This window comes from Pleurodeles waltl, chromosome 6 (assembly GCF_031143425.1).
Source record: "Pleurodeles waltl isolate 20211129_DDA chromosome 6, aPleWal1.hap1.20221129, whole genome shotgun sequence".
NCBI lineage: Eukaryota > Metazoa > Chordata > Amphibia > Caudata > Salamandridae > Pleurodeles > Pleurodeles waltl.
Window position 1 is genome coordinate 324118615 of NC_090445.1, and position 26757 is coordinate 324145371.

General features: G+C 42.9%; 2 protein-coding genes across 5 annotated transcripts in view; one reads left to right on the top strand and one right to left on the bottom strand.

Moving 5' to 3' along the window:
- Positions 1-17787, top strand: part of TINF2 (TERF1 interacting nuclear factor 2) — a 121775-nt gene extending 103988 nt beyond the window's left edge. For 2 of the 4 annotated variants that reach the window (XM_069238154.1, XM_069238155.1), the window contains 3 exons: positions 5778-5873; positions 15389-15425; positions 17018-17396. In XM_069238154.1, coding sequence (XP_069094255.1) covers positions 5778-5873; positions 15389-15425; positions 17018-17160 — 276 coding nt within the window. In that variant the 3' untranslated portion in view covers positions 17161-17396. Of the gene's footprint in view, positions 1-5777; positions 5874-15388; positions 15426-17017 lie in introns of all 4 variants that reach the window. The other 2 variants (XM_069238157.1, XM_069238158.1) reach the window with 2 other exon arrangements.
- Positions 17728-26757, bottom strand: part of GMPR2 (guanosine monophosphate reductase 2) — a 163569-nt gene continuing 154539 nt past the window's right edge. The window contains exon 11 of the mRNA XM_069238159.1: positions 17728-22063. Within this exon, the coding sequence (XP_069094260.1) occupies positions 21868-22063 (196 nt within the window). The 3' untranslated portion in view covers positions 17728-21867. The remainder of the gene's footprint in view (positions 22064-26757) is intronic.

Genomic DNA, 26757 nt, shown 5'->3' on the forward strand with positions numbered 1-26757 from the left:
CATAATTTAATGATTTTTTGGAAGTCCAACAACTTCCCTATTGACAGCATCCCACCAAATTCTGTCATCCAGGGAGTAGCATATCTCAGTTTAGAGGGCTGCGTGCTTCTGGTTGTCAATTTATAGATTTCGGACATCAATAATCTGTTATGATATCTCATGGACCATTTTTCAAGGGGCAAGAGAGCTCAAACGCTTCAGGTCTTTACCTATGGGTACGAGATCCAGTGGCACACTTGCCCACTTGCCCATCATGAAATGTTCACTTCTCCAACATCTATACCACTGTTTTCAGTTGGTGAAAATGGTTTAATATAAACTTTGTTGCACACTTTTATACATCCACTCTCCTTCCATTGGTCAAGGCTCTTATTCCTGTGGGCTGCAGTAAAATCTGGACTTAATCTGTGTGAAGCAGAGAGGCAATGTTAGGATGTTCTCTCAGTATGCTATGCCACAATTCTGGTTTCACCCAATTGATTGGTTATATATACAACATCACAATTGCGTGACCTGGAATTAAAGTGACACGTATGTAACCCCTAGACCTCGTTCACTAGAGTATAAGAACAACTGCTTGTGGAAATCATAAAAGTTCTTAGTTTCCCCGAAAATCCCTAAAATCTATTTGCAATACTTTCAGTAAGGAGCGCAGGACCATAGGAGCATTAGTGGTATAGCCTGAAGCAGGTACAGGAGCTTTAGTAGGGGCCTCATCTTTACCACTGTGATCTTATGCCGCTGTGACCATGCCCGGTTTGGAGATCACTTTCATCTTATCACTTGCTCTAAGCAGGGTTACATTTTTATTCTGCAACGTTATTGACTGCAATGTCCACTGAAACCTATGTTTTTATTCAGATATCTTCACCTTGTCAATAGAAATGTATGGGTTCAGGATTTCTAACTGATAAATTAATCTTGATATCAGAAACAAGGCTATACGGTGTCTGCTCCTCTAAAAGCACTGGGAAAGATGCCCTGGAATGACAATGGTAACAATAATATTGTCACCGTTTAGTGAAATCTTAAATACATCTTGGCCAATTGTTATGCCTTGAAGGAGTGGATTGGATTCTATATTTTCAAGGCTCAAATATTGGGGCAAAAAGAAGTTGAGAAAGTGGGCATCCCTGCCGACTGTACTTTGACTTCTTAAAGTGAGCTAAAAGGCCCAGACCTTTATTTGCTCTGATTCTCGCCTTTATACTCTGGTAACTTGCTAGGAGCCAGGTGCCATGTCCCCTCGCAATATCATTATTCGATATGAAGTTCTAGTTAATGCTGATAAGTGTTTTTTCGAGATCAAGGCTCACAGGTGATTTCCCTGACTTCTGAACATTGTCCATATATGAATCATATTGTTGGTACTGCCTTCACCTTGTAATCTTCTAATAAGCCTAGACTGGCCTGCTTGACTGAGTGCATTAGGCAAGCTGCTAGAACACTCCCGAAGACTTAAGATCGCCACATGGATGTTGAGAGAGAGAGAGAAGGATATATAAGATTCACAGAGTTGTAGAGAGAGTAGGGGGTTTCCTTGGTTTGAGAATCATGGAGATCAGTCTTAGTGGCGGTTATCTACTGGGAGTCAGGAAACCATCTGAACATGTTGGTCAGTATTAGGGCAGTAGAATTTGCAGATACTTCACAAAATGCTGACGTGGAGCTGTCTAAGACCACAGCCTACGCTTTCCTTGATTTTTTTTTTTTTTTTTTTTTTTTCCTCTCTTCTTTACAAAGGAGATGGTTTCTGTTAGTAGGCCTTGACCGTTTGATATCTGTTTTTTCCAGAGAGTTTATGCGAGGTGACCTTATTCAAAGTAAGTTAAGTGAAACGTATCTGATGGTCCAGGTAACGAATCTTGATGGGATGATAGGAATTGAGAAACCTTAGCGGTATCCTTAATTACCCTTTTCCATATGGAGGAGACAAGGTCTTTAACTGTGTACAGAGAGCTGTTTGCCTTGACTTTGCTGAGGTGGATTTTTCTTGCCTGGATTCCCCCTCGAAAAGTTGTTGTTTAACCTGAACTAGGGAATAATTCCACCTTTCCCAGCATTAACGTATGCACCTGCAGTTGAATTGCATTACTTTTGCGCCATTCCTGTTGGTTTTTTTACATTTAGTATTTTCTCAAGCTTCCAAATTTTTTCCAGTTCTTTGGACACTGCCAGCATCTTAAGGTGTGCAAATGCACAAATGTTTGATCTTAATTACCCCCTTAAACATCCTAGTAAATGCCCTTTGTAACGTCTTCTGAATTAATGCCGGTCAGTCAGTCAATAGCACCCTTCAAAAAGCGCTGCATTACTGCTGACGCCTGAGAAGAGGAAACAATCTTGTGTCGCTGCGGAGCCCAAATGTGGCTCTACCTTGAAAAAAACACATTAGTGCACGGCAGATAGGCTTGTCACTGCATCCCTCACTAATAAGAGCTATCCCACCTTTTGCTGATATTCCTTCTGTTGGAGGTGAGGATCCCACCTCTAAACTTTACGCTTTTTCAGATTATTTTTTTTTTCCTTATGAAGTCTTATGGTCAAAACGCTGATGACTAACCACATATCATGATGTATATGGGGCATCGTTGTCTTGAAAATTCCACACAAAACAGGCTACAACATCAGTGCTAGATCTGGTGGGAGTTGATGCAGACTGTCTTGTAGATCATATAGCAACTTTATACTGGTCTCGGAGCTTGTTTCCCTGCCCTGAGTGCTCAACTGCATGTATATCTGGGATACTTTTTAGGTTCGAGCCTGCGTCGCATGCACTTGCAAGACACTTTAGGAATTAGAAAAGGGCTTGGAGCCCCGTTGACGTCACGTCAGTTGTCTCATTGGTTCGTGGGCTTGCCTGTTAAAATCTGCTTGCTTTCATTAGTGGAAGGCATGCATACTCATGCCTTTTTCGGTGGTTAGCCCTCCTCGAGCGCAGCGACCAAGTACTGGAAACATGCAAGGCTCGCTGTTTCCCGTCAGGTTTGTGGACTACTTTTTAGGGTCGAGCCTGCGTCGCATGCGCTTGCGCATGCTTTTCGCTAAGCGAAATGCTTTAGGAATTAAAAAGGGCTCAGATCCCTGTCCACGTCACGTCAGTGTCTTTTATTGGCTCGTGGGCTTGCCTGTTAGAATCTGCTTGATTTCATTAGTGGAAGGCACACATACGTCATGCCTTTTCCGGTGGATAGCCCTTCTCGAGCGCATCGACTAAGTACGGAAAACATGCAAGGCTCGCTGTTTTCTATCCGGCTCGTGGACTACTTTTTCTCTATTTTCCCAGCGTGATCTCGCTTGGCAGAAGTCGAGCGCTTTACATAATATCGACCCTGTTACACAGTTCATTGCACTTTTTCCGGTTACGTACATAATTGCACTTTTGCCGATAGGTTTCATTACCAGTGAAAAGTCCGGTTAGGAGTTTACAACGCTATCAGCTTTAACACGAGGAAACGCGAGACCCGTTGTATTGCAAATGCTTGTTTATTTTAGCCTAGGTGTCATGCTAATCAAAGAGTGCTTGAGGCCTAGGCCTGTCCCCGACTGCGAGAGGTCATGGCCCTTGTCCGCTGACCTGAAGGGGCGTACCAAGGTTGCCTTCAGTACTGACAGTAAATTAATGTTTTTGTCATAAGTGTGGTATATAGAGCGATGGTGGCAGCATATTGTGGTAAGAAAAATTGAAAGTGTGACCAGACGTTTTTATTTGGGTCACTCATTTAAGGTCACTGGCTTAAATGTGTTAAATTCCACCTCTTTGTGCATGCTCAGAAAGTTGTCCTGATATCCTAAGTGTATGACTGTATCAGTGTTGCACGTGTAACACATGCATATTGTGGGGGTCGCCAGAGTAATGGAGGCCAGTGGGATTCATTTTGGAGAAACTATCCTGTCTTGTTCCAGTTCCAAGTTCTTTGAGATCAAGAAATGGAGTGCTCGGATGACTTCTGCAGCTAGGGCACATGTGAGGGGCCCAAGAGGTGAGAGGACATCATCAGAAGTCCTGGGTGTCTTGTTGAGGTAGCTGTGTATCTACCCTAAAACACACAGGAGCCTGGCTGCCGCCTGAGAGAGGGAAAAAGTCTGGTTAGCCCAGCAGGAGGAAAAACTGCCCAGGAAAGAGTGAGATTCACTGCTGCATTGGGGCACCTAGGAAGAATCAAACTTCACGAGTGGTTTGGAGGGACCCTGATACATGTTGGCCTTCCAGACTTTCAATCCCAGACTTTCACTCCGTTTGATCCTTATAGGAACTGCACCACTGACTGCGAAGGTCCAGTCAGGGTTTGAAAAATGCATGGCCACAGAACGCCTCAGGCTGCATCTGCCATATGCAGTAGTCCTGCATAGGGGCTGCAACTAACAATTGCTGTGGACACATTGGACTGCACTTTCCTTCAAAGATTGACAATTGCTCGACCTATTGGGTGCATCTTCTACGGCAGAGCTGCACTATTAAGGGCTCGGTGAAAGGATCCTCAAGTTCATCACTAGAGTACCTGGCAACACAACCTCTGAAAAGAGTCACTGCTGAACTTTGCCGCACTTAGCTCCGGCAAAATCTGACAAGGATTTGTCAGTTCGCCCCAGCACTTTGTGTTCAGGAGAGCCTCTCTGAGTGCGTAGTGGCAGCGGATGGGACTCCGCTATCCCGAGAAAGGGATAAGGTAAAGACTGAGTGCATTTTTGAACTAAGGGTAACCAAAGCTGCACCTGAGCCTGATTAGCTCCGTCCCTGAGTTCCCTTAGACAGGGAGAAGACCGAAACAGAGACCAGCACCGGGGAGGGAAGAGACGGAGCAGGGTAAGTGTGAGGCCTACGAGAAATGGTGCCCAGATTCACTGACTTACGTATGTTCATTGAAGAGTGTAGTGTTTAGTACACCTATGTGATTACATTACTTTCTTGCAAAGATAAGCACTGGATAGGACATTAATGTTTCCCCTAGTCAGTTGTTCAGCTGCGAGATCGAGCACCACATGGTGGCTGTCTGATACCCTTGGAGTCGAGGGCGGAAGGGTTGTCCTGGGCCCAGCATGGCAAGCCTCACCGCAGAAGAAACAAATGGCTTTAAGCTCCAGGGTTGAGGCCTGGTATCCGCTACCTGCTCTGTGTCTCACTGAACAGGGTCTGATAGTTATACTTCCAGAGACCATTGATAAAATGTCAGCTGCATGTAAGACGCTTGCCAGGTGGCTGTTGTGGACACTGCCCCGCAGCGCGTTGACTCCATGAGGCGTGGTAGCACTAGTGCCAGATGACTGTTGTGAATTCTTCTTGTGGTATAACGGGTTTCACTCTGAGCATGGTAGGAGTGCCAACCATTCCGTTGAAAGATAGGAGTTCTGAAACAGATCCAGGTATATGGATGCACAGGTATTTAGCTCTGTCGAGATTTAGGGACAGAGCTATTGAGATTCACACTTGATAGTCATTTTTGCTTTTGTTAGGTGCAGCCGCCTCCCATTTCGGCATATTGAGACAGACCCTAGTACATTCTAGGTTAACACTGGCATTGCATTATTAGTATAAATATAAGCATTGCCTCCGAGTAGATGCTAATAGTAATTTGCACGAATACATATGTAAATATTCACTATTTCATATTATCACTCTGCCCCTGTGCTGAAACCACTCCCCTCATAATTGTTTTTGCCGACGTCCCATAGCTTCATACAGGTTCATTCCAAATTAATTTCTTTTACTTTTGTACTTGATTGTATTTTATGGGTTTCTGTCTGATACTAACGCCCACACTATTTTTCATCCCCAGATATCTTTGCAGAATTATCACAAGACAAAGTTTAACACTTACATACCAACATTTCGAGAGCACTTCAGAAGAACGTTTAGGTGTGCCAAAAAACAGGTGGGTCCTCATTGTGACAAAACTAGAACTGGGGAAAGCGACGTGACAAATGTTGTGGCAAGTTGGTGATTCGAACTAAATATCATTATCTACAATGGGTTTTCACTATCATACGTATCTTCATAATGCATGACTTAAAAAGTAATCTCTGCTGGTTGTTTGGGGCCTAGAACAGCACCTAAATTATATTTTAGATGAAAACATTTATTTCCCTCTCATTTTGTGATCACTGAATAGGTCTCCTTGACAAAAAAAACTATTTTTACCGTTTATACGTTAAGACCATGAGGATTTGTACAGCGTATTATCTCCAAGGAGGTTATCCTGGAGCTGAGCAAGTAGGAATCTCGCCACGCCTCGGATTGGGTGGGCGGCTATTTCAAGAGCAAGGTGTTCAGATTATTGCGGAAGTCAAGAATAGAGCAGGCGGCTCTGATATATGGTACCAAGCTGTTCATCGCTTCAGGAGCGATAAAGGAAAATGTCCAACTCCAGCATCTGTATTTTTTTTCTTCAATGTGGAGTACGGCTGAGCAGAGATGTCTGGATCACGGGTGAGAGGAGATGTCTGGATCACGGGTGAAAGGAGAGGCAGTTGTTAAGGTATGCTGGGCTTGTGTTTAGTGCTTTGAGGTTGTGGATGAGACATTTACACTGTGCTGGTTTGTTCTTGGAGAGCCAGTGCAGCTCCTTCCGGTCCATTGTGATGGGTGTGTGGCGAGGGATCTTAAGAGTCAGTCGGTGCTGAGTTCTAGATTGTTTAGTTTCACTCAGTCACTGAATTCCACATATCAACCACTTTGACTCTCTTTAACAAGTTGCCCTTTTATGCTGTAAAGAAGACTAGGAAGGGGTGAGCACTGTAGTTTCAAGAGTCTTTCTTCCAGACTCGCATTTAACGAGTGGGTGCATTTTAAGAGATGCATTGTAGGTTGTTGCAAGATAATGAAGTCTTTCCCCTGATGACTAAGCTAGGCTGCATAGTTAAAATGAAGTAGGAGATTCCTAAGGTCCCCCTTAACAAAAAGAAAACTTATTGGGACCATTTGTGATACCCCAAAGGGCCTTACAGAAAGTGCTATTGCTTTATTATCCTATCAGGATTCATAGACCTTGGGGTCTTGCTGGTGCCCTCCTCAGCACTGAGGCCTTACTTACTGTTGAGGACTTCTATAGGTTGATGGCGTAATAGTCAATCTAGTCTTCAGTGTCAAAGGCAGCATGACAGCAGTATGTAGAAGAAAGAAAGGGACAGACTCATGTCATAGAAATACATAGATCATCCCACTGAGGACATCCTATCACTGCCTGCTCAAGAAGCTAAGCTTCCTCCTACTCAACAGGCACAGCTTTGGTACATGTTGGTGTATCCACTTCCAGAACAGTTGCTTGCCGCATTCCTTCCTCATCAGAAGTGTCAGAGGCCTGAACAGACGCAGAGGAAAGGCCGATGGGTAAATCCCCTCTTTGGCCAAGGCCCTCGGCAAGACTATAGCCATGACAATAGTGTAGAACATACACCCTGATACAGACAGCACTATCTCTGACTGGGAAGCATATTCACCACAGTTCCTGGATTAATTGTCATCCGGAATCACCAGAGTAGCCAACATGCATCTTTATGTTTCAAGATATTACCAATAAGGCAACTTGGGTGTTAAATATTGACCTGGAGTTCTGCCAGTACCAGTGTCATGGCTTACAAGACACTGCAGCTGAAACTTCATGGGAGAATTGAATTAGTCACGTCCTAGGCCTTTTCAAAGTCAACAATTGAGAACTTTATAACTCTGCTTTTTGTAAGATTAACTAAGCAAACACAAGAAAACAAGACAAAGCATTAAAGTCGCCGGATAAACAAAATACGTTTCTAAGGAAGTCAATGAAGACAAGTGTGTAAAAAAAAAAAAAAAAAACTTTTATTCATTCAAGCGCCGGCTCGACTGCCCTCCTCTTGTTGTGTGACTTAAGACTTCTTGCAGCAGTTTACTGCTTGCTTTGTTATTACTTAACCTATACAAGATTTATCATATAAATATAATTCAGAACATTTCAGCTCGCCTGGTTTTTTAACTCTTGTACCAAAAACACATCTTAAGGTATCTATGCATCTTTACTGGCTTGAAGTGTGTAAATCCCTTTTTCATTTTTTAAAGATTGTGCATTTGTTTGGAACAATATCCGAACATCCATCAGCACTGTCCCAACGCTGTTCCAGAGCATAATCTCATTCACAAAACTTTTGTAAAGGAATATAATGAAGGAAGATGACTGTGTAGACTTATAGGCTGCAACTCTGCAGCTATCAAAAGAGATACTGTGCATTCAAGGGCTCAAACCCACCAGTATCCGATCATGCCCAGTGTGTGGCAGTTAGCTCCGTTTTTTTTTTCCGGCTCCTGGTGACAGGATCTTGGAGCAGGGAGCTCTACCTTTTTTGGCTTTTTTTCTTCAAAACATTCTCTCAGAACATTTTGTCAACACCTGTATTTGACATTTCTAGTGTTTCTCTGTCTTTTTCTGATAGGAAAATTATTTCTCTAGTCCATGGGTCTCAGACCTTTTCTGTAACAGGAGCTACTTATATTCAAAACAAATGATGCCAAGCTGCTGATATTATTAGTGTTGTATGAACAATGTTACCTGAGTGGCCACACTATGCAAGATCAAAAGCAGTGATCACCTCAATGTATCAGGCAGGGTTTGCCAGCAGTAATGCAAGAAAGGTTTTATCAACTTGGAATGTGGGTATATTTTGTGAATTCAACCATTTTTCTCCAAACATCTATGAGCCCCAAATTACATACATTTTCATCTTGAATATGCACTTTTCAATTTTGGATTAATATGGTAATTAATCCAAGCAATAGCCTTTAATTTAGTGGGCTGGGCTTGCACATAGGAGAGCTACTTGCAGGTAGCTGTAAAGCTACTCGTTGGAGATGCCTGCTCTATTCAAATAAAATGCGATCTTTGACAGATGCCTTGCCTGTGGCAGAAAGAAGGCCATAATCAGATGTATCCTCATGATGTACTGAACCACTGCCTTGCTGACATGCACATTAATGGTGAATCAAAAATGCAGGATCTTTTCCAAGTACACCCTGAGGGACAGGGAGAAGATTCACCTTCATGGAACAGAATAGTGATGCAGACAGCAAGAGCAGCAGTCTGCAGGTGGAACGTCGCCTAAGCGAGGAGAGGATCAATCCTTTACCAGGGCTCTTCCACCTTTCTCTAAGAACGCCAGGAGAGGGAGCTCCAAAAAGAGAACATTTTCAAAAACAGATGTGAATTTTTTAACAAACAAACGGATATGGATAGAAGTTCAGAATGGTAGCGTTGCATCAAATGTATCTTCCAATCCATCAAGGAGACTAACTCTGTTCCCTAGATCTTTAGGATTTGTACTTTCACATTCCACTGGAGAAAACATCGCAAATTCCTGAGATTTGAAGTAGGTCACAATCACTATCAGTAAAATGTCATTCCTTTTGGTCTCAAGTCAGCCTCAGACCTTTTTGGAAGCGCATGGCAGTGGTAGCTGCACATCTCCGAAAACCTTGAATATTTGTTTATCCATACCTAGACCATTGGCCTCAATGCAACAACAAGCACAGCTCCATTATCAAATAACTGTCACTACTTTCAATCACCAGAAATCTACTTCCTTGTCAGTCCAGTCTCTACATTATCTAGGAGCAACCATTGACACCTTAAAGGCAAAAGTTAACTGTCAGAGAAAACTTATCCATACATCTGAAATGTCAATCTCATATGAAAGCCTCTCATTCAGCAATGAGAAAAGTTTCATCTCTTCTAGGCACAGTGGGGTCTTGCATTATTTCTGATGCCAAATTCCTGTCTCCAAATGAGAACACAAAAAGACTGTCTGGAGAACCATTGGAGACACTACTCTGGCAACTGGGAAGACAAGATCCACTTTCCCTCAAAGCAAGACAATACCTCAAATGTTGGTGCAAGTTGAAAAATCTCCTTCATGGGATTTCTTTTCATCAGGATCTTCCATCTCAGACAATAGTGACAGATGGTTGTTAGTTTGGGCAGCAGACATGGATCACCTACAGATTCAGGGAACATGGTGCTCGAAGGAAATGACTTGTATCAACTGCCTGGAAATACAAGCTGTTCACCTGCCGTTTCTCTTTCCTACCATACTTCAAGACTGAATCCCTTCTTGTTCAGACAGACAGCGCAACAACCATGTTCTCTCTAAACAAGCAAGGAGGACTAAGGTCCAGAGCCTTGTCACGGGAAGCTCAAACAATATGGAATTGTCCAGAGGTACAGAGTCTTCAAGCAGACCCCCTAAATAGGATTCCTCAAAAAAATCATGAGTGGGTTCTACACAATAATGTTGTTCAAAATATCTCCTGCATTTAGGATTTCCGTCACATAGATTTATTTGCAACTGCAGAAAACAAAAATGCTCAAACTTTGCCCCGCGGTATTATCAAACAGGGACATTGGGGAATGTCCTATGGATCAACTGGTCTGGTAAATTTCTCCACGCTTTTCCTCCAGTTCCCCTAATTCCATCAGTAATCATCAAGCTGTCTTACTCAAAGGTCAGAATGATATTGATAGTGCTGAAGTGGTTCTGAAAATGATGGGTCACTGACCTTCTCCACATGTGGGAGCATGCACACACGAAGCTGTACTACCGACTGGACCTTCTCATGAAGTTCGGCGGTCAGATGGTTCATCCCAATCTCTCCTCTTTGAGTTTGGCAGCATGGCTCCTGAGGTCGTACATTATGGACAATTAAATCTACCACAAGAATGCATGAACATTGTGAAGGTGGCTAAATGCCTGTCGACGTAATTGGCTTATCCTTTCAAATGGAAGAGTGTCTGTATCTGGTGTTCTGTCAAGAACTTTAATCCAGCGACATACCAAGAAGAATCTATTCTTCCATACCTGTTTATCTGACCAAATCCAGCTTGCAATTCTCTTTTATTTAAGTCCATTTTGCGGCAATTACTGCTTATAGAAAATGTCCTTCACATACCATTTTTTTTTTTTTTCTTAAAGTCCCTGTTGTTAAAGACTTCCTAGAGGGTTTGAAGAAGGTTTTCCCTCCAATACACACCATTCCTCCCCTCCTTGGGAACTGAACATCATACTCTCACTTCTAATGCAATTTCCTTTTGAGCCCACCACGCCGCGTGGATAGCACTGTGCTGATCCAATGCTTAAAAACTTTGCTAGATAAACAGACATTTGAGGTGAGCAAATCTAAAGTGTTGCTGGTGTTGCAGGGTGCTCCTTACTAGAGCTGCTCTTCACCTAAACTTGGGAACTACCCAGAGTTCACTCTTATTTTTTGCATAATTTATGCGTCACTCTGATGAATAGGTGGGTATTGGGTCCAACAGCCTGGAGCTTACACCAGATGCGCTGGTACCCCCAGCATACGTCCTGTAAAATACACAAACAATGGTTCGTATGTGGTATAAAAAAAATAGTCCAAATCGTTCATTTTCACAAAAAAGTAAATCCTTTATTGTTAAATCTATCTTGAACATCAGTTCCGCGTTTGCCAAAGCACCATCACAGCCGAAAATTGTAGGACATCAGTCTTGCACATATGCAACAAAGCACAACAGCCAAATTTATCTTGAGTAAGTGGTGAAAATCAAATCCTGCATTTGCAAGGAGACATTGCAGTTGAGGAATGTTGAACATCAGTATTGCATTTATGCAGTAAAGTTCAAAAGCCAACACGTGTTTCGAGACTGTCTATTCTTCAGGGCCGCATATTACTCAGCCTGTGATTTGTAGTCCAACTGACAACTTAAAATGTAAAAACAAAAACACTCGTAACCCTAGTCCATGATCTGGAAGTTACTGGAATACCAAGGGGGCTCGGGATAAATATTTTTCCGTCAGTAGAAGATCTCAATGAGGCTAAGGCAGAGAGGTGGGAAAACAAACTTAATCAGGCTTCTAGAGAATCGATGAATATTTTGATACATTTCTCTGATGAACAAAGAAATGTATTGCTGAAAAAGATTGATGTAACCAAAATAGATATTGTTAAGTTGAATGTGTGGAGAATACGACAAAGAATTATGAGATATTGGATAAAGTGATGGATCGATTCCAGGAAGAACAGGACCAAAAAAGAACCACATTTCTAAGAGATGAGAGGGATTATAGATATGGGAGAGTCTATACATATGCGAAAAAGTTTGATGACTACATGTAAGAATGCTTTCAAAAGTAAAGTATCAGTGGTACTTCAGGCACCAATCTAAGTGGGAGTAGCTAAGACTTGGATAAAGCTGTAATATCCAGACAGACCACTGAGAGTAGGTCTTCAGTTTTTTTTTTTTTTTTTTTTTTACAAGAACTCAAAAGGATGAGAAGGTTGTAAAGTCAGATGGGTGGAATGGAGCAAGAGCTAGATACTCACAGAAAAGAGTCTGAGATAAGAGGGGCGGATGAATCCGAAGACAAAGTAGACAGCAGAGAGAGAGAGCGAGAGTAGGAGTCAGGACGAGATTGCAGAGGATGAAGGACAACAAATAAAGGATAATTCGGTTGTTAATTTGTCGGATAGACAACTTACTGATTTGGGAGTTTGTTTTGAATTGAGGTCTCAGTTTTTCACCCACAAATTGGTTCGGTGGATCTGGTTAAATTTGTTAGGAAATTGAAAAAGTTATTTCATGATAAACAGTTGAAACGGGATTACTTAGTCATTGTGAAAGAAAAAAGTAATCTATCAGTGAGGTGCATGACATTGCTGTGGTGATGAGTTTAAATGAAGAACGGGATATTGAAGATCTAGCATTCCAATTGAATATCGATACAGATCATTGTACACCTAGCGGTTTGAAGGGGCAGTTGAAATTCATACCCCCAGTTACAGCTGACAATGTCATGGATGTGTTTCAAAATCTTGTTACCAATGGTATAGAAAAGCTTAGTGTCTTGTAGACAGTCTAATTTGAATAAAAAAAGATTTGAAAGCATTGTATGAAATTAGAAATGTCAAGTCCATTATTATCAAAGAGGCAGACAAAGGGAGTAATGTGGTGATTTTGAACTTTAGGGACTATGACCAAGAGGCACACAGACAGTAGGGGGACCACTCGAACTATACTAAAATTGTTTCTACTATACTTGCTTGCGAGTTCAAATAATTGGATTAGAACTATGCTTTGCATGTATGTTGATAAACAATTTTTTGGTACGGAATAGTATAACTATCTGTGGGTGGAGAACATTATCACTCCTGTGATATTTTTGCCAGAAATACATAAAGGGGGTGATATTCCTCCAGGAAGACCTATCATAGTGGGCACAGACTGACTGAACATATTTCTGAATACATGGATATGTGTTTAAATCCATTTGTTAAAACATTGTTATTGTATATCAAGGGTACAAAAGATTTTTTAAGACAAATGCATGATTTCACATCGGAATCTGATTACTACATGGTCACCATGGATGTGAGTAGTCTGTATACCACCATAGGATCATAGTTGTGGCATTGAAACTATTAAGTATTTTTCTTTATACCATATCTGCAGGTGGTCTTCATCACTCTCAGATGTTGCTTAATCTAGTTGAATTAGTATTGACTAATACCTTTTTTGTATCAAAATGACCTGTAGCATCAGTTAAGCGGAACTGTGATGGGTTCCAGGTTTGTTCCCTCCTATGCCAACCTTTTAATGGGGTGGTATGAGAGGGAGCATACCTGGAACAGGCAATGGTACCAGAATAACCAGTTTGTATATTGGGGTTGTTGCATAGACGACATCTTTGTGATTTGGAAAGGTGATGTAGAGGCACTAAAAGATTATCATGCTCATCTTAACATCAACAACTTTAGTATTACTTTTGTTTGGAATACAGCCGATCATCCATTTGTTTTTTTAGATCTTGAACTATATGTACATGATGATAAGTTGGTCTCAAGACTATGTGGCAAACTGGCCTTCAGAAATGCGACCTTGCATGCGGGTTCAGGCCATATAAAAAGGCAAATCAGTAATATTCCTTATGGAGAATTCTTGCTGGCGAAAATGAACTGTAGCTTGCAATGGGAGTATGAAATCCAAGCAGCAGACATCACCGAAAGGTTTCTCAGAATGGGTTATGATCTGTAGACAGTACAGTCAGCTAGACTTAAGGGTGGCAGGGTCTCTAGAGAAGAGGTATTGAAAGAGAAACGGAAACATTGAGTTGGTCCTGATAAATAAGTTAGATATATAACGGACAACTGTATAATATTTTACACAGACATTGGGATTTTCTTATGTTAGATCCTGATCTTAGACAAGTGTTGACAGACAAACCTAGAATGGTATATAGATAGGTGCATACTTTATGTAGGATGTTGAGTCCTAGTGACTCCATTATCTATTTACCCACTCTGACTTCAACAGGGTGTTTAAAGGGACTACCTAAAGAGATTTTCAGATGTGGCAATTGTATTTGTTGTAAATATGTGTCAAAAGGGAAAACGGTGGTAGATGTATTCAGGCAGAAATCATACTATGTTACCATTTTTTTTTTAAATTGCAACGCTATTAATTGTATTTATATGATGTGTCTGTGGCAAATCATATGTAAGATCCACCATGCGCAAATTGAAAGTAAACTGGAAGGAGCACATAAAAGGCTATAGGGCTATAACAAATTTAGATAAATATCCACTGGCGGTTCATTTTCATTCAGAACACACAGTAAGACAGTTGGAGGACTTGAGATTCATTAGAATAGAGGAAGGCAAAGTGGGTAGAAGAGGAGGAGAACGGGAAAAGAAGTTGAGAGGGAGAGAAACTTTTTTCATCAATTATTTTCAAACAGTAAATTTTGTTCTTAACATAGACCGTTAATTGTCTGCATTTTTGTGATATTTGATGTACAGTTGGGACGGAGGGGGTGGGCGTGTCAGGGATGCGAGCTGTAATTTTGATGTTCTTTGTAGGTATCTGGGTGTTATACTGCTGATGGGTGTTTTAATCATCTCTGATTACTTATGGTCTGTAAGTGGCTATTTTGTGAACGGAAATGGCGGTTTAGTAGATATTGGATTTTTTTTTTTTTCTCCATACATTTTGCTCTTTAAAAATGTTTTTTTCCTTTGGGTAAATAGAGAGTGATATCCCCCTGGCTTCAATACAGGTTTATGCTGGTGAATAGAGTTATATGTGCCGGAGTCCATGCCAAGGGCTTGAGGCTAAATAGCGTCAATATAGGTTACGTTGGTGAATTGAGTCATGTGTGCATGAGTCTATTTGACTAGATTCTTAATTATGCTAAGTCAAGGGTTTGAGGCTAAATAGCTGGCGTAGCGAGATGGAAATGTCAGCATTATCTTTTGAGGTTTAGGGTTTGATGCATAGTCTAAAAGACATTTATTGCATATTTAGTGGCAGTCTGAATGGATATTGAAGTTTTTTTTTGCTCTTTATTTTTCTTTATTATGATTTAATGCGCCCTTCAGATATGTTTCTTTTTTGGTTTCCAGGTGGTGAAGTCTCCCAGCCTTAGACTGGGGTATTCAGGTAAATAGAATAATATGGTTCATGAGTTTATCAACTACTTCATTGAGAGTTGAAGCAGCATTGCTGGAGCAGCATGACAGCAGTGTCACATCACTAATCCGGAGGTCCAAGGTTCAATACTCTTTATGGCTTAAAAGGTTTAATTACATACTTTTGGTCTGTGGTGTCATGCTGTTCAGGATCACGGTGATATGGACTGGTATGTGGAGTTTTATTTTTAACTTTAATATTTTTTTCTCTACATATGTAATTATTTTTTCAGGGTCAGGGATATACCAAGAGTTTGGATATAGTACATTGTGAGACAAACCTTTTTCGGTTTGAGTATTTTTTTCTTTTATATATCTTTTCTGTGAAGTAGAATTGGCAGCCTAACTGATGCTGGATATTTGTTGTATACAGCCTAACCTAGAGAAGCCTTTTTTCTTGTATGATGTGGGGGATGTCCCACACACAGGGGCACTAGATAAACTTAGTAATATATATGTGGGTCGGCGTGCAGGTCGAATAGTTATTGCGAACAAAGCGGGAACGCTGTGAGAGAGCACTGTATCATGGGGATTTTTGGACGGCTCAATGAAAGGAAAATTACGGACTAGGGTTACAAGGTATTTACGGTTGGACCGCAGATCACACATGAACCGGTGAACGTGTTGTAAGATTTAGATTAGAACCAAAACAGGCTTAGTAATATGCAGCCCTGAAGAAGAGACAATCTCAAAATACGTGTTTGCAGTTGTGTTTTGCTGCATGAATGCAATACTGATGTTCAACACTCAACTGAAATTTTTCCTTGCAAATGCAGGATTTGATGTTCACAATTTACACAATATAATTTTGACTATTGCGCTTTGTTGCATACGTGCAAGATTGATGTCCTACAATTTTCGGCTGTGATGGTTCTTTGGCAAACATGGAATTGATGTTCTGCAACAACTCAAGATACCTCTAACAATGAAGGATTGACAGTTTTTGTGAAATGGAATGATTGATTTGGACTATCTTTTTATACCACAGATAAACCATTGTTTGTGTATAATATATATATATATATATAGTTGTGTGTATCAGCACATATACATTTTCATTTTTAAAGGAAACTCCTTTACCTATGGAACTCTATTTCATAAATTAGATGGATTTTTCTATAGCTTTAAGCATAGGCAGAGATCTTTAATGCTTCTATACATACATATGTCTATGAAAGATCCTATATGCAAAACCAGTGGTATTACAGCTAAGGAACGTTCTTATCGCTGTTGGTCATTTTAGTAGTTGCTACCAGTGCTTCCTTAGTGACTTGTGTGGTAATGAATTGGTTATTCAGTAGAGCACTGTACCGAAAGGTCCATAGATATAAAGCAGCCACCGTCTTTTGGGGGGTCTTAAGGGAAATCATTTATAATCCGTGTGGGCTAGCTAGCACTCAAGAGTTTAAAATAATGCATTGTGTTGTGACCCTTCTACATTAATTTTGAGTATCTTTTTTTCCACCTGCTTTTCTTTGCCAGATGACTCCCCAGATGTAAGCAATGCCTTTTGAATAGCTAACTGGTTTAATCTCACTTTTGCCATCCCTTTGTGATAAACAGGTAGCTCCCATGAGATGTCTAAGAGGAAGACGCATGTATCAAAAGGGACTCGACTCGAGAACAAACCTGTGTTTTGCATCTCAAGCGGTCAAAGCAATGATGCTGTGATGTCGAAAGCAAGCACTCTTCTGCCTCCAGATTGAGAATGCAAGATCTGGACTACTGCTTCGCCATCACCAGAGGGCCAGTGTGGAGTCTGACTACTCTTTTGATATCCAAGCAGCAAAAGCTTGTGTGTTCCTCAGTGTTGGCCAACATGACAGCCAGGATAGCGCTGTCTCTTCAGCAGCTGAGCACATTTGTGTGATGTTTAAGAGACCTTTATCTTGTTTAATGGCTTTTGTCTTGGATGCTGTCTCCAAATGTACTCTGGTCAACTTTGAAAAAAAATAGTACTCTGTTCCACGCATGGTTCTTGTTCACGCTAATGAATTTTTTTTAGGGAATAGTTATTGGTAAAACGTTTCACCCTTTTCCGAACAGTCTTGTCCTACTGTAATCCTGAGGATAACCCTGCTGACTTACGTGAGTATATGTGTGATCTCGTAGTACAGAGCAGCTCCTATATCTTATATAGGGACTATGGTCTTGTCAGGCCATATGGGCTTTCTTTAATAGGTGTCACCATGTCTCCTCCCCAGAAGGATCCTCCCTCCAGGGGACCTTGCCCCAATCCGGAAACCAGGTTACTTAAAGATGGACACAGACCGTGTTTTATAATGAATTTTATTTGCATACTATTTAATAAATGTACATCAGTTACACCTTGATTCACTGGTCAGTTATTCTACATGTCTGAAGGCAAAATAATGTGTTAAAGGAATGAGACTGAAACCACCAACTCCCATGCATGGAATGAGTCGCAAAAATCTGTAACCGAACACCTTCACACTGCTTGACCCCACCCCCTTATGAAACCCTCACCCCGTGCACTGAAGGAAACTGAAGAATCCATGAGCAAGGAATGCATGGAGTACAGCTGATGAACCCCCAAACTGAATTACACGGTGTCCACCTCCCGAAATGAGACTGAAATCCTTCCTTCCTTCCTCCCTCCCTTTGAATTGTACCTTTAAAAAAAAAACTCCCCTTTGAAACTACCCACTTGTTGCAGTCGTGCATCGGACACCTCTTCCCTGTCACAGGAATAGAATGAGACAGAAGAGCCCACTTCACCCCACACCCTGAGGGACGTGCCTACTGTTACGGAACCCTCTTCTCACCCTTGTGAAGACACATCCCTGTGCATGATCTGTCTGCAGAAGTCTGCGCCAAGTCCTCTTATCGCACAGCTGCCCCCTTATTCTGAAAGGAAATGTGGTGGGCACCCTAAAACTGCAAATGGGAAGTTAGGTGTGCTTATTCTGGAGAGGGTCATTCTGGAAGGAGGAATGGGCACTCAAACTGCTGCGAAAGACATACTAGGCACATATACTCTAGCTGAGGTATAGACAAAGGACTGCAGACACGTACTGCTCATATGGCATTACAGTGCCTTTTTACTACTGCGGGTGGCATGCTAGCCCCTTCTACTCTGATTGGACTGCAGGGATAGGAGTACTGCCAGGAGGGACAAATGTAACTCGTACTGCAGAAAGGGATGTGCCAGCACTTATACCTTTGCGGCATACTGGCCCTTCATATGAATTGGGGGAGGGGTCATGATTATTCATAGTACAACTTAAAGATGTGGCTGATGGGTCCACCATTTTTGTAGGGTCTTTGTACTGCAAGAGAAATATAGGGGTTCCCAATATTTCAAGGAGTGTTAGGCTTGTACTGCAGAGAGGAACTGTAAGAAAATGTGCCTTTTGTATGGTCACACCAGACCGGTTTGTTTTACAGGAGGCTGCTAAACAACCTTCCACTGAATGTGTTCTACCCTTAAAATATGGCATAAAATGGCTAAAAAATTGCCTTGTTGACCTTAAGTAAGCCTGCTGTAAAAATGTGCAAAACAGGGGGCAACGTCACATGAAGCCTTAGCCCTCGAATGCCCTAGCAAAAGCAGTCTTCGAAATGTATGGCCTAAATATGATCTTAAGTAAAAATAAATGCAATACTGTCTTCCAGGTGAAAGACCCAATTGCCTAATTTAGCTACCAGAAGGGCTTTTGCAAACTCCTACATATTTGCAGCACTTGTCTTGGACACCTTGTGCAAATTTAATTCATTGGTAAACTTAGATTTGCAGTATTACTGTCCCAAATATGAGTTATAAAAAGGAGGGACATTTATGCTAAATGAGTGTGGTATTCAACGAGCAGTAAATCAGACCGAGGACCCTCATACAGCTGGAAGAGCTCTGCTCAGAGGATGGTGGGCAGAGATGTACCCTGGGTATTCATCTCATTAAGATTAGCAAGATGTCTGCACTCCTTGTCCTAAATTCGAATTACCAGGACTGGAGCAGAGAGGTTCTTTCTCCATAGGGCCACCCTGGTTTCATGCACATAGCGACTTCCACGGATAGGATGCCCATGTGTGTGGGATCTTTCTTTTAAGTAATGAGGAAGGCTGCTCATTAGGCTAAGTTACCCCAAAGACGGGTTCAATGTTTTTACTGTAATGCTGTGAGAGAGTTTGTGAGCTAGGCTCTAGACACATCACAATCACAGATGGGTTACCACCATAAAGTAAACTTTCTACCCCTGCCCCAGAAAGTCGGAACGCTGCTCTACTACAGGGGACGGAGGCAGAAGACTCGCAGGGACTCTTTGGATTTGCCACCTTGGCTGTTGATTCCCACCAGATAAGCTGCAGGTTCTCATAAACTGTACAGTTAAGGAGTAAGCAACTTCACTACCTGGAAGAGGCGAGGAAGCCTGCAGCTCAGTTTCCTAGGCTGAGCCAAAAAGGCAGCGGACTGTCCTATTTTTCCATTAATTTGTGGGGCCCAATAGCTTTATAGCAACTATCTTTTTTGGCGCATGATGTGACTTTTTTGGCATATATATATATATATCTCTTACACCTGATCAGCTCAACAGTTTTGTTATTTTTGTTACTTTTTAATCATGACATTTTATTCCCATTTACTAAATAACGTTGTTTTTTGCCATGCTTGCCAACCTTATTTTCTTTGCGGTGCTTCTAAAGTACATTTTGCACATTTAATCCGAGGGAAGACTATCACCTGAGGCACGGAGGTTCACGTCCAGGATTCCTCAATGTGACCTTTTCGCTTGTAGATGGCGGCTTGCTTTAAATGGTGGGAGCTCACTGAATATCCTAGTCTCCCACCCGAGATATCTCACTCCCAAGCCCTCTTGTTCTCAATCTAGTTTCTCAGAGGGATATTTTGAGTGCCTACCTCTTTAAACAGATTACGTGACAAGCCTAAACACTACAGGGAAATAAGCAACTGGGCCCCCAGAGGTTCTTGTTAGAGGGTGTGGTGAGGCTTCATACTGTAGAGGAAACAGTTTGAGGCCCAAAGGGAATGTGTTGAGCTTATGCTGCATAGAGGGCTCTGTTGGGCATCTAAACATCGAAGAGGAATTAGTTTGGTCCTAGTGATGCTGGAGGAAGGTAATGTGTGCTATACCCTGTTGTGATGCACTGGGCTCTGGTACTGCAGGTTTATGTCCTGGAAAATTAACCTGAGAGATAAATTTTGTTTTGACGAATTACTGGGCCCCAACAGTTTGGTGAGCTGTGCTTGGCCTCTAATATTACACAGGGAAAGACCATCGGCCCTCAAACTCATTCAGGGGCATTGTATTCTCCAGGGGACTTCTGGACCCTCGTTTTTCAGCTTCATTTGCTGGGGTCTGGTACTGCACAGATGCATGTGCTGGGTCTTCATACTTTCTAGGAATGTACTTAGTGAGCACGGGTACCATAGTGACCAGATGCTGATGAAAGGAATGTTTGGCCATCAGTGCGGTGCAAGCCGTCATACTCCAGAGGGATATGCACAACTCCCGAGATGCAGGAGAATGAGAGGGAGGCCTCACGGTCAGGAAACTGAAGTTCACTGACGTCCGTAAGCGGTTTCAAAGATGTGCAGGAATATCCTCATCCTCCGAACTGTGCGTGAGCGGCTGCATTTAATCAATATTTAACTATCCTAGATTATTCATTCCCTTTGTGCCAAAGTTGCATTAACCCCTCCCTCCATGGGTCATAGAGGACGTTGGCCATTTCACCATAATCCTGCACATGTGGTAAATGTTTAGCCCCCATCACGACTCGAGTATTTTGTTGCATTGTTTTCTTGTCTCCCCTCTCGCTGCCTTGTGCACACAAGATATTTTAGATGTGTGTGAAGGGATCTTGCTGGATTTTGTATGAGTGTTTTATACCCCACTTGGTGTCAGAGGTGTTGTTTACTGAACCTATAAACGACAGGTCTTACAGCTACCGAGCTCAGTGGTACACATTTTATGAGATTCGGAAGGAAAAAGGCTTCGTCAGACCTGTTGTGAGTTCAGCCCGTGACTTCGATGGTTGCACAGAAGGTACTGAGCACTTTACATTGGCCCAATACCGCAGGCTGATGCAGAACGGTGACTGATGTTGGATGCTGCGGATAACGGCGCGGGTGTGCCAGCTATCGAGGGGAAGTTACTGAACGGTCTAAAGGCGGCGGTGCTGCAGCATTGTGACAAATCTCGTGGTTGGTCAATTTAGTTTGATGCTCATCAGGCTGACTCACAGCTGAGTGCTTGTTGAATTAGACGTTTGTCAGATACAAGATCCAGCGGAGTCACTCATTGGTGAGAGGATGTGAAGCATGTGGTAAGGCGCCGGATACTACAACGAAAACGGGTGAAGTACGTTAAGGAATGGTTGTGAAGATGTGTTTTTGCCCCACCCATGCCCTACTAGAACTTTTCTTTTAGCCCTCATGCACTGGAGCTCTGCCCGAAGATTGGGTTAACCTGCTGGGTGACCCGAATGAATGTGGTCCTCCGACTCAGTTCTTTCAGCTTGCCTGCACCCACATAAGTGCAGGAGGAGCGAATGCCACCAAGGATATCCTTCACTGTGATCTCGACGTCACCCTTGTACAAGACCTCAACAGTCTTCCCTTCTGAGGCCCTGGAGCAGAAAAAGAAACGGAGAAAAAAAGGTTATCAAGGGACTAGCACTTGCAGCATTCTTTACAGCTCGGCACTGCTGTAACACCTACACTGTTCCCGAAAAGCCTCACAAACACGGGCTCACACACCATTCCCAGAGCATCCCATCCTCTAGAAACTCGCACACTGGCAGGGCTCAAACACTATCCTTCAGCTCAGACAGCACTCCTGCACCTGGACTTACAGCTCATGCGCGTCCAGACACCTGCCCAAAAGGCCCTTGCAGCCATTTCTCCTAAATCACTTAAAGCCAGACTCAGTGCGCAGTATCTTCCCTGCAGCTCCCCATAGTCTTGGGCTCTTGTACCCTCCAGCTCCTTAACAAGAAGCACTTGTGCACCCTTTTATAATCTGCTATGCTTGTGATACGTTCTGTGTACACCTCCATTGTTCTCTGCTCAGCCAGTGTATGATGCCATGAAATGTTGGTGACTAGAGGAGTATGACAGCGAGAGAGAGGGGGCTGAGCAGAGACTGCTGCTCCAGGTGGCGGTCTCACTAAACTGTAACCTCTTCAATAAACCTACAACTAGTTATCCTGCATGAACTGGCTACCTATTTCTTGCTTACCAAGAGGGAATCTTTTCAACTACAACACCTGACGACTGGAAACCGAACCTACGAGCGAGGAGAGCAGTGAAAACGAAGTGTAGGTAAAGGGAAGATTTAAGAAGAAAAAAATAGACACCCTGGAACTGAACGAGTGTCTTTTTCCATTCGAATGCCTGTGGACAACGGAAGTGTAAGAGCGTTGGGCTGGCTGATCTTCAAATGTACGCAGATGTGCGAATATGATCGTATAACCAGTGCCAACATTGTGTGGTATTGACTTTGATACACCATTTTGTCACTTTTGGAAAACATACCAGCGGTGAGTGAACAGGCAGTGTGGGAGAAGGCATACCGGTGGTGAAAGAACCAGCACTGCGTGAAATTCAGGCATTGCCAGCAATTAGCCATTAATTAACGTTTGCCTGCGAAGTGTGGAGAACAAGTACGTCGGGATAAAGGGTGAGTCACCCGGAATTTTGCAGCGGTAAGAGTACGGTCATTGTGCAGCGTGAGACAGGCGGGCCGCAGTGTTGTGGTCTGAATGGTGTGCGGGGTCTTGCAGGTCCGCCCAGCGCGAGTCTCGGGGAAGCGCGTGTACGCTTCAAAGGAGCACGTGGGCGCCTGTCATTGGCAGCCCACAGGAACTATTGGGGCGTGTTAGGCACTGCGCGTGAGGCTAGGCAAGAGGTCTTCAAACTGGGGGGCCTTAAGTGATCCCAGGGGGGGCGCCAAACTCTGGCCAAAAGAAATATTATACAGATAACATGCCTTTGTTTTAAGCAGAAGCATGTTATTGCAGTTTTAAAAAGGTAACCGTACCTAACTGCAATGTTTAAATAGGTTTAGATATATTTAAACATTGCCATCTTTCTAAAATAATTGTGAAAAATTCTGAGGGAGGGCCCAATTATTTTTATTTTTCAACTGGAGGGGCGCGGCATTAGCCCTAGCCGCTAGGGTGAGCGTAGTACACCACTGGAGTCTTGTTGGACGGAGAAGTACTGTGTGTGGGCCCCAAAACAGTGTGTGTGGGACTCATCGCCGTTACCAACGGAGACGCAATAAAGCTAAACGCGTATTTGCCAAGAGCACACTATTAAGGGAAGCGTTGTCAAGGCTTACATGGGTGTGCAGCGCAGAGTTTGTCATTTCAGCCGAGAAGACACACGTGCAGAACGGAGCAGCGTATGTCAATACAGCCGAGTATGCCCAGCTGAGGACACAGAACTACAGACACCGAAAACAAAGAAATAAAAAGCAAAAATACCTCGCAAACCAAAGTGAAGCCTCCTATTGTTCTCCAATCAACCCACTATTGCAGTGGGAGAGATTGAGCTTGTTCGGCCCCTTATTCTGCAGGAAAGGTCACTGGATAGCCGATATATTCAGGGAAGGAGCCTGGGTGAAAAACTAGAACGCTGAGCTGGCAAAGGAGAAAGGTCGAGTACATTGAAAGCTAGAGTGCCAACCTTCCACGGAAGGATGAATTATTAACATCCTTTTTAAATCTGGGGTTCTCCATTAAGTAACCTGTAACCTCTTCAATAACCTACAACTTATTCTCCACGAACAGCATACCTATCTCTTGCTTACTAAGAGGGAATCTATTCAACTACAACTCACTCCCTGCTGGAGAACACAACATTCCTATATCATTCTATGTGGACGTGAGTAACTGACTGGGAGCTCTGCTGGCAAACCTGTAACGGATGTAAGGCCATGCAAAGCATATTTTATTTTTTCAAAACTGACAATATTACTCGGTGACTTGTGGTACTCTGACAGGGTCACACTGACATCAGCCACATCTTGTACCCCAGGCCTCACTACCCCACAGATCAGTGCTTGGAGCACTACCTAGAACCTTGCCACCAACCAGCCACCCACACGTGTTTCCAAAATATCTAACTGGAGTGAGTTTGAGCTTGCCACAGTGGAGGAGCACAGAACTGCTCACCAAGCTTATGTAAGCCCTTAGCCATGGGGTTTGGGTGTGATGCACACCCATGTAAGGTGCCTGATACCATGCTCATTGACCATACCTCCAGCATTATATGTTTGTATATTGCAAACCTAGCCAAAAGGAGCGGAGCGCTGTACAGAGTCAAAGGCAAGCATACAGTCAACAAGTGATAGAAGGGATAGATGGATTCACTGTTTCTGCATCTTGAGTTCTTTGAAGAGGCATGTCTTCCACTCTTCTAAGTTGGAGCAGAATTTGGGTGGTTCTGATGGATACCACATGGATGTCATTTTCACACTCTGGGGCATATTTAAGAGCCCTTAGCGCCACCGGAGTGTCACTTTTAGATAGGAAGGTGTTGACAGTGGTGAGTACAGGTGAGAGCATCCCCAGAGATAGAACTGATGAAGGACGAGAACAAGACACATTCATAGGCAGTGGCTTTGTTGGAGTTGAATATGCTGGCAATATCTGCAAGAGATATGGTTTTAAAGGTTGACCAGTGCACACTTTTATGAGGAGGGGTTGAGTGTAAGAGGAGAATTAGACTTAGTGTTGTCAATGTGTGCTTTTTTGCTTGTGAAGAAGAGGTTTACGGCACTCCACTTATCTGTAGAGTGGGATAGAAGGGTCAGGCAGTGGGTTGATGCAGTGCTCAAGGCATGTCCTCTTGTTGCCCAGTAACCATGTCTGGCTCCTAATTTGTAGTGTGGTAATCATGCCTTGGTAGGTCTTAGATCCAGTACCAGATTCCTGCCTGTTAGGTCTGATAACCTTATGGGAGTCTTCCTCCAAATATTTTGCCTTCTCACCTCCTGCTTTGCTGAAAATCACTTTTGTTGGCTTTATGGCTCTTTGCACTTTACCACTACTAACCAGTGCTAAACATGATAAAACTGGCTTCCACCCAACTGGCATTTAATGTACTTATAAGTCCCTAGTAAAGTGGTACTACATCCACCAGGCCTGCAGCACTCATCGTGCCATCCACTTAAGTAGCCCTCTTAAAACCTGTGTTACACCTGCCATTGCAGCCTGTGTGCAGTTTCAAACTGTCATTTTGACCTGGCAAAATAAACCTTTATCAGGCCTAAACCTTCCCTTTTTATGCATGTAAGTCCCCGGTAGGACATGCCTTAAATTGCTCACAGGGCAGGGTGCACTGTATTTAAAAAGTTGGACATGTTCGTTTAAGTTTTATATGTCCTAGTAGTGAAAAACAATTCAATTTGCTCTTCACTTCTACAAGGCCTGTCTCCCCCATAGGGTAACACTGGGTTACATTATTACATTTATTAAGTGATAACTTTTGCTTGGGCACAGGTAAAAATGTCATGTTTAGTCTCTAAAGAATTGTAATTTAAATTCCTTTTTAATGTTAAATTCAAATTTTAAGACACAATTGTGAAAATGCCACTGTTAGAAAGTGGGCATTTTCTTGCCCTACTCATTTGCCACCTGTGTACTGGTTCACATTACTTTATGTAGTTGGCCTTTGTGTATCCCTCCCAGGCAATGTCACAAAGGAGTACTGGCTGTTTGCTGGATGAGCCATCCTGATAATTTTTTTTGGGGGGGGGGGGGGGCAGAGCTGGCACCTACCACACCCTATTTTGAAAGGAGCTGCCTAATCACACTCACAAAGGACTTTGCACTAGCTTTTTGTCACCCCAGACACTCTGGGCCCAGGGCATGGAGGAAGGAAATTCCCGAACCGTTTGGAAATGGGGTTGGGGAGTATGGCTGGGAACTCTAGATGTTTCTCCCACTTCAAAGCTGGCACCAGGTATAAATATTGGATCCTCAGACCCACTCTTCAGTACACCCCTTAGCCTTGTGGATACTATAGAACTGCCATGCTCTCTGAGAAGAAAGACTGGACCTGCTCCCTTTATCCCAGGCAGAGTGACGCTAAGGGTCAGGTGGCTGAGCTACAGGGACACAACAACTGCCCAGGTGACCTGCTGCACTGGACCTGTTTGAGCTCTGCTAGAATGAGTTCCTTATCCTCAATAGGTGTCTACCTAGGTCCTGGACTCTTGGCTGGCATCAGTGAGCTCATCCTGTGGAAAAAAGGAGAAATCCTGAAGTTATGGACCTGTTTGCGCTGAGATCTCACCACCTGAGATGACCGTTAG